The 10,976-nt window shown below is 38.2% G+C and overlaps 1 protein-coding gene across 1 annotated transcript in view; it reads left to right on the top strand.

Moving 5' to 3' along the window:
• Positions 1-10,976, top strand: part of ARHGAP42 (Rho GTPase activating protein 42) — a gene marked incomplete at its 5' end in the record, with an annotated part of 90,790 nt that overhangs the window by 55,036 nt on the left and 24,778 nt on the right. The window contains one exon of the mRNA XM_008584632.1: positions 2,687-2,792. Coding sequence (XP_008582854.1) covers positions 2,687-2,792 — 106 coding nt within the window. The remainder of the gene's footprint in view (positions 1-2,686; positions 2,793-10,976) is intronic.

The following is a 10,976-nucleotide window of genomic DNA, read 5'->3' on the forward strand; positions in this document are numbered from 1 at the left end:
GGGGGGGGGGGGGGGGGGGGGGGGGGGGGGTTGAAGGACAGCAAGAAAGATGTGATCTGAGAAGTTAGTTATATGTTCTTTTAAACCATCGAGACAAAAGTGCCAGATCTCCATCTGAGCCCCTCACGATTTGTTAACAATTAGGAGTTGGCATTTCATTGTTTAACATGTATGCAGTGTGACTGTAGCAAGAATATTTTTCATAATCCAAGAAAGAAATCAGTTGTATTCATTTATTACCACACATTGTAACAACCCAGGAAATGTCATCTGCTTATAAAAGTGTCAAATTAAGTTGAGTGACCTTGGTTTTCAATCTACATGCTGTCATAAATATCTGTAATACTTAGTTTTCTCCTAAAAGCTCTCCAGTCTACATTCACTTCATAGGAATCAACCTTTGTAAAATAAACAGGACCTGAGAAAATATATAATCTGACCTCTCATTTTATAACAGGGAGATCAGGCCCCAGAGTGGGCAAGTGACTTGTCCAAGGACAGTAGTAAATTCATGGCAAAACCAGGGCTACAAGCCAATTTTTTTTACTCTTCACCTAGAACGCTTTCTTACAGACAGTTCATTTTATAACAAATGGCATTTGAGCCACTTGGCTAAAATGGCTCAATGAGCTGTTTGTTTTGATAGAAGCGTTTGGTCACAAGCTTTTTTCTCCATTTGCTTCTGTAGCAAATGGTGATCATATTATTCAAGACTATGATATTTAAAATATGTTCTTATGTATTTCAGAATTTCTCTTCTTGTCTGAGTCAAGGATGATCCTATTTACTAGATGCTAGGTTACTTGGTTTGAAGCAACAGAAATCCCACTCAGTATAAGGAACAGAAATCTCACCTCATTGTCACACCTGTTGAAGGGGACATTATTCAGAGCCTATGAAGTATCTCACAGAATTCCTTGGCCTTCCATGAGCCTGCATCCAGGAACTGCAAAGTTGTCAAAGAACAAAATTACAATAAATTTAGTTAAAGATCTCAATTGACTGTATTGTGATTCTAAAATTGGGTAACACTTTATTCCATAAAGTAGAATAAACATTCTAATGAGCCGAGTAGAGGAGGTTGATTCTATAGACAGAAAAAGACTAAAGCAAGCAGAGACAAAGAACAAATAGTTGATTGGCTATTTCAAAGTCACTTTCCTTGTAAGGTGTGGACAGGGAGACAGAACTATAGAAAAATAACTGACTGGTTAACATCATGTTACTCAGGCTATCCTTCTTGTGTAAGGATAAAAGAGAAGAAACTTCATTATCATACCTATTGAAGATTTAAACTGGCCTGTTTTGGAGATTGGATGTTGTCTCTTTCTACTGACATGGAATTTAGTGGGGTGACTCTGTTTAGATTTTTAGTCTGGTCTTTTGGGGCCTAGTGCGGGGATTTAGTCCAAAACAATGACCTTTTATAATTTTTATTTAACAGTTGGGAATAGATGTTTCTCTCCCCACTCTTTCTGGAGAGTCTCTCGTCTCCACTCTTTGCTGCATTTCTTTGTCATTGTCATCTCCCTTTCCAGTCAGATTTTCCCTGAGTTTGTTTGGTCCCCCCAGCCCTGGTTTTACATGACCTGCCTTTTCACATATCCAGCAGACAGATCAGCTCCTAGGAGAGACTTCACGTTTAGCCTGAGCCAGGCTCTTTCCTCCGCCCATGTGCAAATTGCTGTGCCCAGAAGAAATGGTGGTCCTTTCATTTAACTCTATGGGTTGGGGCTCTTTCCAGAGAAAGGGCTCGGCAACGTGGGTCATCACCCAGAATTTGCTTACTGCAGTAAGAGCATGTTAAATGGATTTCTCTTTCTGAAAGTGTTAGATGTTTCCCTAGCAGATGTGTCAACACTTAGCTTTTGTGTGGCAGATTAGACTTGCTGAGATGATTTCTCACATTTCAGATTTACCACTGTCAGTAGAGCTTAAATTCTATTGGGCCTCTGTTTGCGTAATAGTGTTGATACCACAGAAAAGGCACTCTGTTGTCTTTGAATCTATAACAGAAGTAGAGGAATGCAAGCTTCCTCTAGTTGTTTGAGGTTGACTCTTTAGGAGGTTTCCATATGATATAGGTGGAATGTCCCTTGTCAGAAATGCTTAGGTGCAGAAGTGTTTCGGACTTTGGATTTTTTTTTTTAGATTTTTAGAATATTTGCAAATATTTAACTGATTGAGCATCCCTAAATCCAAAAATCCCAAATCCAAAATGCTCCTTTGAGCATCATGTCAGTGCTCATGTCAGTGCATTTTGGATTTTGGATTTTCAAATTAGGGATGCTCAATCTATAATGTGTATTATAGCACCCAGCATATTAGATAATTCTGTATCAGTTGCTGTGATCATACACATTTCTAAAGGATTTATTTTACCCTTGGGTAGCAAAACCGAAGCAAGTGATGAGTTATGGTTATAAGGACATATATAGTGCAGTGGCTGAGAGCACACCCATAGAATCAGTAAAACTGCGTTTATTTGGCTTCTCTACTTCCTGACTTCACGACCGCGGGCAAGTTATTCCACCTCTCTAAGCCTTAGTAAACGAAAATGGTAATACAACATAAAGCAATGCATATAAGGCATGAGGGGTAGGAGTGGTTATTATGTTTAGATCACTAATGTTTACATACACTTGCAATTAAAACTTAAGCATTTGCAACCTTTTTTATGTAACAGAATCTGATGACCAAAACTACAGGGTGGAGGCTGTCCATGCACTGGTGCACAAATTGCCGGAGAAAAACAGAGAGATGCTGGACATCTTAATAAAGCACCTGGTCAAGTAATTCTCTAATTTATATTATTCATTTAACTGCTTATTCATCTGTAAAGTTAAGCTTGTTTATGTCTTTTAAAAGTATGTGATGGTGCTATAACATTGCTATTGTAATCAGAGTCCATTAAATGTATTTTAAAATGATGTGGCAGACTATTTTAAAGATATATCTCCATGTATGTGTGTGTGCCTGTATATGTTTCCAATATGCAAATACTTACAATGCATGCACCTGTTAAACTAATGATGAAACACTTAGATGGCAACTTTAAAATGTGTGAAGGAATGTATAGTTTTTTTCCAATTCTTTTTTTTTTAACCCTGGACCTTGGTGTTATCAGCACCAGACTCTAACCGACTGAGCTAACTGGCCAGCCTCTTTTCCCAATTCTTTTAGGTGCTGTTGTAAGCAGTAAATTTGAAGACCAGTGGTAAAGTCAACGGGTTACCTCAGGTCACACTAACACTCTGATGTTGGATTCCTTCTCTGGATCCACAGTTTCTCTTGCTTTCTGAAGATTTTTCTGACTTTGTTGCTAGTTCACCCACGTGCTTAAAATTTTCTCTGTCTCTCACATAGATAGATAGGTAGATATTGTATTAGTCAGAGTTCTCCAGAGAAACAGAAGCAAAAAGATGTGTGTGTGTGTGTGTGTGTGTGTGTGTGTGTGTGTGTGTGTGTGTGTGTGTGTGTGTAAAATATATATAGACAGAAAATTGATTTGATTAATTGATTGATTTTAAGGAATTGGCTCACATGACTACGGAGGCTGGTAAGTCTGAAATCTGCAGGGCAGCCTGGCAGGCTACAAGCCAAGGGAAAAGTTGATGTTGCAGCTTGAATCCAAAGGCAGTATGGAGGCAGAATTCCTTCTTCTTCAAGAGAACTCAGTTTTTTTCTCTTAAGACCTTCAACTGATTGGATGAGGCCCACCCATATTATGTAGGGTAATCTGCTCTACTTAAAGCCTAATCATTTAAGTGTTAATCTCCTCTAAACAATACTTTCACAGAAACATCTAGAATAATGTTTGACCAAATATCTGGATACCATGACCTAGCAAAGATGACATGTAAAATTAATCATTATAGATATCATTGTCTATGTATTTATTCCTGGGCCCAAGTGCCCCAAACAAAAACCCTACTTTGGCTTGTCAAAATCTGTTACCCTAGGGCGTTCAGCTCCTGGGTTAGACTTGTCAAAATCTTGTTACTGAACCCAAGTCTGACTGCCTGCCCTAAATAAAAGCAATTCAAAACCCAAATGTTGGGGAAAATGGAAGTCAGCTTTAATTCAGGAATTAAACATCTGAGGAGAGATGTTAAGCCAACCCATCTCTCTGTAAAACTGAAGGAGAGTAGCCAAACTAAAACCATCTTAAAGACTCAGACTTACTGAGGGGTTTTTGAAGAAGGGGCAGAAAGAATGGAATGTGGGCAATGAAAAGCAGGAGAGAAGGGACGTGAGCTGTGGGGGCTCCATGCAAGGAGCCAAGTGCAAGGTTCACCAAAGCCTTGTCTTTTCTGTTCCCAACCTTGGTGTTCTCTTGGGTCCTGCTGGAGGGGTGGAATCAGCATAGCCTTGCTGATGTCTTCCTTGGTTTCTCAGGGTCTGGATAGTTTGTGACTCATGGCAAGTTTGCAGCTTCAGGCTGACTGGAAAACAACTTCACATTTATGTAAATAATGTCATCTTGCCCTGTAACCAAGTTTCAGAATATCCAAATTACCATGGGAAAAGAGTGAACCCAGAGAAATACATGTATGAAAGAAAAACTGTGTCTTTTAACATATCCTGCAGCCCAGGTGGTTTTAGGTCCCAGCACAGCTTCAGTCCTACTCACTCCAACATATCTGTGTTTATCTAGGGATTGAAAGACACACACATACTTTATTAGTCTGTTTCTGTTGCTTGTAACATAAATACCTGAAACTGGGTTATTTATAAAGAAAATGAAATTTATTGCTTACAGTTTTGGAGGCTGGGAAGTCCGAAGTCCAGGGAACACATCTGGTGAGGGTCTTCTTTAGTGGTGGCTTTACAGCAATGCTGGAGTCTCATATGGTAGAAAATGGCAGAGTAGAGAGACAAAGACTCTCACATGCCCTCCTTTTAAAGCCCTCAGAACCATGCCCCTGACCACCATTATTAATCCATTCACTACAGCATGGTCCTCCAATCTAATTACCTCTTCAAGGCCCCATCTTTCAATTACCATAATAGGATTTCCCACACTCTTTTCACTGTCACAATAGAAAGTAAATTTTGGGGGGACATCAGTCCACAGCCTTCTGCCCCTGGCCCCCCAAAACTTATGTCCTTTTCACATACAAATACATTCACTTCATCCCCATAGCCCAAAAGTCTTAACTTGTTTCAACTCAAAAATCCATAGTCTCAAGGTCGCATCCATGAAATCAAAACAAGTTATCTACTTCCAAGATGCAATGTTGGGACAAACATAGGGTACATATTCCTGTTCCAAAAGGTAGAAATAGGCCGAAAGAAAGGGGTAACAGGTCCTAAGCAAGTCTGAAATCTTAAGTATGGTAAATCATGTACCTTGACTGCAAGTTCAATGTCCTCTGCACGCTGGTGTGGGGGTTGGGTCCCCAAGACCTCAGGCAGCTCTGCCTCTATGGCTTTCCTAGTCTGAGGCCACCCTTCAGCTCTTGCAGGCTGGGATTGCATGCTGGTAGCTTCACAATTCTTGGGTCTCCTTGGTGGCCCCACCCCCACAGCTCCACTATGCATGGCCTTTGTGGGTTTTTCTGCTGCAACTCCAAACCCACATTTTCTGTCGGCATTGCTCTAGTGAAGGCTCTATGTGGTGACTCTGCCCTTGTGACAGATACCTTCCTGGGCCCCCAGGCTTTTCTATATGTCTTTTGACATTAGGGTGGAGGTTCCCAAGCCTCCATAACTCTGGCATTCTGTGAGCCTGCAAACTTAACACCACAAGGACACTGCCAAGGCTTCCAGCTTGTATTTTCCAAAGTTGTGGGTCCAGCCACACTGGGGGCCAATTTAGCCACAGCCAAAGCAGCCGGGGTGCTGGTGCTGGAAGCAGATTCCCGAGGTGGCCCTGGGCAGCAAGCCCATGAATGATGCCTCAGGCCTGCTCCCCAAGACTATTTTGTTTCCCTAGGTCTTTGTACCTAAAGTGGAAGGGTTAGCCCCAGAGGCTTCTGCAATGCCTTCAGGGCCTTTTTCCCTTTCTCCTGATAATCCCTTTCTTTTTTACTAATCTTCTTAGCACCATTGCATTTTTCTTCTGAAAATGATCTCTCTCTACCACATGGCCAGGCTGCCAATTTTCCACATCTTCACATGCTGCTTTCCTTTAAAATTCTGGCTTTACATTATGCCTTTTCTGCCATAACAGCATAGGCTGTTGCAAGTAGCCACGCAGCTTCCTTTATGCTTTGCTGCTTAGAATTTCTTCTGTCAAATATCCTGGGTCAGCATCTTTAAGTTCCACATTCCATAATACTTTTGGGTATGAGCAGAATGCAGCCAAATTCCTTGCCAGTTCATAGCAAGGGTGATCTTTGCCCCAGTTTACAATAAGCCCCTTCTCATTTACATCTGAGATCTCAGAATGGCCTTTATTGTCCATACTTCTATCAGCATTCTGCTCACCATGTTCCAAACTTTCCTTGGTTTTCTTGTCTTCTAAACTCCCACCAGCCACTAGGCTCTTTGTAGTCTGCTCCTTCAAATTCTTCCAGCCTCTCCTGAGCACACAGTTCCAAAGCTGCTTCCATGTTTTCAAGTATTTTTTATAAGCAGCACACCATTTCTCTGTTACTGATTTTTTTTCTATTAGTCCATTTCTGTTGCTTATAACATAAATACCTGAAACTGGGTGATTTATAAAGAAAATGAAATCTTGCTTACAGTTTTGGAGGCTGGAAAGTCCGAAGTCCAGGAAACACATCTGTTGAGAGCCTTCTTTGGTGGTGGCTTTACAGCAAGGCAGGGGTCTCACATGGCAGAAAATGGCAGATTAGAGAGAGAGAGAGACTCTCACATGCCCTCCTATGAAAGCCCTCAGAATCATTCCCCTGACGACCATTATTAATCCATTCACTATACCATGGTCCTACAATCTAATCACCTCCTCAAGGCCTCATTTTCAATTATCATAATAGGATTTCCCTCCCTCTTTATACTGTCGCAGTAGCGACTAAGTTTTGGAGGGACATCAATCAACAGCACACACACACATTTATTCCAGAAATGTGTTTGCCATGCTGCTGGAAACAAAAATCTAAATTCTGTTTTAAACTTACTTAAAAATTCTCTTACAGTATCACTTTTTAAAATGGACATTTTTCATTTTAATGAGTAACACAATTCACAATAAAATGATTAATACTTTCTTCTTTGCTACAAGTAGTAACCCAATTTATGCTCATTTGAGCCGTGCACTTTTGAAATAATGCTACATAAACATACTGATAATTCTCATCTTAACTTGCAGGCTGTGAGATAATATGAACTCCCCCCTCACCCTCACACCACTTAAAATAAAAAGGAAATCCACTAGGAACATCATTTAAAGCTCATCATTAACTGTTGACCCATAGCAGCTCTTCTTTTAGCTAATGAACAAAGGACTCACTATCCTTGGTCAAGATTAGTTTTGAACTGTTTAGCTCTTCGTGAAATTTAACCACGCTATTTATTAGGCATTCTCTTGCTGGTCTTCAAGCTAATTTTCTAGTAAAGCATTTTTAATGCGCTTTTAAAAGCCACATGAATGTCACATAAAATGTTTTTGCTTAATTATGCAGAATGTTAGATTTTTAAAAACTTCACTCTTAGTGTAACTCTGTGTAGCTTGGCATAGGGAATAGCAGGGATAGTATCTGGCCACCAAATATTGCTTAAAATACATTTGTTCATCCCTTCCTCATCATTACTTGTTCCTCATCATTACTTGTTCCTCATCATTACTTGTTGTTGTTCCTACAAAAGGTCAAGTCCCACTGACTGAGCAGCAGCTGTGGAATGTATGCCCAGATCACCACTTTAGGAAAACTGCAAAACACTAATAATGCTTTTGATCTCTGGCAACCTTATATGGCTGGGGGAAAAAAAAATTAGAATCGATGACCTCAACTGGGATTTCAAAGACTAAAAGACTGATTTTAAATCTCCGTTAATTAGCTCTGAGAAACAGTATGTCATTGCTGCCTTTCTGAGAGCCCTTTACTTTGTCTTTAAAACGAAGGCTGTCTGTGGTGTCCTTTTTGACTCTAATTTGAAATATTTAAAAGTGGTAATTCTTATTCTTAAATTACATTTTGAAGGGACTTATGTATTCATTGGGAGATACAACATTTAAGAAAATTATTATGAAGTTTCTTTTGAATGCAAAGCAGAAAGTGAAAGTAGATTTCTTCTAAATGAAAATCTTTGCATTTTACACATGGACACTATTTGCTAATGGTGTTAAATTTACCATTTTATTTAAGGTGTTTTTTAGTCTTATAATTCCATAATAGTTTTTGATAAAAAAAAATTCTAAACTATGTACAAATGTGAAACTAAACAAAACTCTTGGTTCTCTGTTTGTAAAGCCTTCCCAGGAGCACATGACTTTGCTTCCTGTATTTGTGTCCTCTGTTGTTAGATGAATGTAAATTGTATATTCCTGTTGGGTTGACCCTTTTGTCATTATATTTTTTCTTTATTTCTAGTAACATGTCTTTCTTTTCAAATCTATTTTGTACGGTGTGAGTATAGCCACTTTGGCTTTCTTATGGTTACTGTTTGCATCATATATCTTTCATCCAGTTACTTTCAACCTATTTGTATTTTTGAATCTAAAGTATATCTATTGTAGAAAGTGTATAGTTAGATCTTATTTTTTTATCCCGTCTTATAATCTCTGGCCTCTGATTGATCCATTCACATTTAATGTTATTATTGCTATAGTTGAACCTATTTCTGCCATTTTTTTTTTCATTTTTTATCTTTTGCATGTGGTCTTTATTTTTCTGCCCCAACTTCTTTCTTTTTTTAGTAGTTCTTCTAGGTCTTACCATATACATCTTATCAACGTCTACTTCAAGTTTATACTAATTTAATTCCAGTGAGATGTAGAAAAAGTACTTTTATATATTTCTACTTCCTCTTCCTCCTTTTTGTGCAATTAATGACACACATGTTACATCTATATATATGTTATGAACCCATCAATGCATTGCTATAGTTATTACTTTATGTACTTTTATGCCTTTTAAAGACTGAGGGAAGAAAGACGAGCAAGTATTTATTTCTAGAGTTTGATACAATAACCTTCTTATTTACCATTTCCTGTCCTTTTCATTTGGTCCTGTGGATCTGAGGTACCATCTGGTATTTTCTTCTTACTCCAGTACAGCCTTGCTCTCACCTACCTCTTTTGTGCTGTTATTGTGAAATATGTTACATTTCCGTATGTTATAGACCCAACAATACAATTTACATTTTGTTTTATGCAGTAGCATTTTAAATCAGTTAAGAAAAAGAAAGAGAATATGCATTTATACTGTCTTTTAATTACATAATTACCTTTACTGTGTTTTGTTTTTATATGTGGATTTGAATTACAGTTTTAAATTACTTGCTTTCAGCCTGAATACTACCTTTACTATTTTTTGAAGTAAGGTTTTGCTAGCATCGAATTCTCTCAATTTCTGTTCACTTGGGAATGTTTTTATTTCACCTTCCTTTTTGAAAGTTAGTTTTGTTAGTTATAAGATTTCTTGTTGACAAATTTTTTTTGAATATGCTATCCCACTGTCTTCCAGCCTTCATTGCTTCTGCTGAGAAGTCAGTTGTTAATCTTATTTTGGTTCCCTGTATGGAAGGAGGAGTTTTTCTCTTGCTGCTTTCAGAATTATTTATTTATTTTTTGTCTTTGACATTCTGCCTTTTTACTGTGGTATGTCTAGCTGTGGATCTCCCACTTGGAGTTTGTTGAGCTTCTTGGATATATAGATTAATGTTTTTCATCAAATCAAGGATATTTTCAGCCACTTTTTCTTTAAATATTGTTTCTACTCCTTTCTTTCTCATTTCTCCTTTGATACTCTTGTTTTGCTATTTATAAGTGTGCTTAACGATTTATTACATTTTCTCTGATGATCTGTCCATTTTTCTTCTTTATCTCTGTTCTTTAGACTGCATAATCTCTATTGATATATCTTCAAGTTTGCTGATTCCTTCTTCTGCCAGGTCAAATTTAGTGTAGAGCCCCACTAGTTAATTTTTCTTTCAGTTATTATACTGTTAACTTCAATTTCCACTTGGTTCTTTTCTTCTTATAACATATTTCTTTACCGATATTCCTATTTGATTGTCACTATATCTTTTATTTATTTATTTATTTATTGGTGGCTGGCTGGTAGGGGGATCCAAAATCCAAACCCTTGACCCTGGTGTTATAACACCATGCTCTAACTAACTGACCTATCTGGCCAATTCTTCCTTTCTTTACTTCTTTAAACATGCTTTTCTTTAGACCTTGTAACATATTTTTTATAACTTCTTTGTCTCTTCAGTCTGACATTTGGGCCCTCCCACAGGCAGTTTATATTGCCTTTTTTTCCTGTATATTGATCACACTTTCCTGGTTTTTTGTTTTGTTTTACTATTTTTGTTTGTTGTGTGTGTGTGCGTGTGCGTGTGTGTGTGTGTGTGTGTGTGTGTGTGTCAATTTTTTGTTGAAAACTGAGAATTTTAACTACTATATTGTAGCAACTCTGGATACTGATACTGATTCTGTCTTCAGGACTTGTTTTTGTTATTATTTACTTCTTTATTTGTTTAGTGACTTGTGTCAACTATTTTAGCAAAGTCTGTTTTCCCCTCAGAGTGCAGCCTCTGCTGTGCTCTCTTCAGAGAGTGCAGCCTTGGGGATAACCACTTCACCTAGGGATAGCAGTAGTTTCAGCAGGGTTCTGTTTATTTCTATTCCTGATCTCCCTATTAAGCTGTCTGCTTCATTTGGTATCACACCCAGTTGTTCATTCCCACTAATTGCTGGAAGATTGCTTTGTTGTTTTTGATAATGTCCTGGGACATAAAGTGCTCCACAGACTGATCTAGTTAAATTCAGGCCCGTTGCAGGATCACTTTTCAGGTCTATCTTTGAGGTTTGTTATCATACCAAGAGAACTTTTCTTTTTTTT

Source organism: Galeopterus variegatus, unplaced genomic scaffold (genome assembly GCF_000696425.1).
Source record: "Galeopterus variegatus unplaced genomic scaffold, G_variegatus-3.0.2 Scaffold3322, whole genome shotgun sequence".
Lineage (NCBI taxonomy): Eukaryota > Metazoa > Chordata > Mammalia > Dermoptera > Cynocephalidae > Galeopterus > Galeopterus variegatus.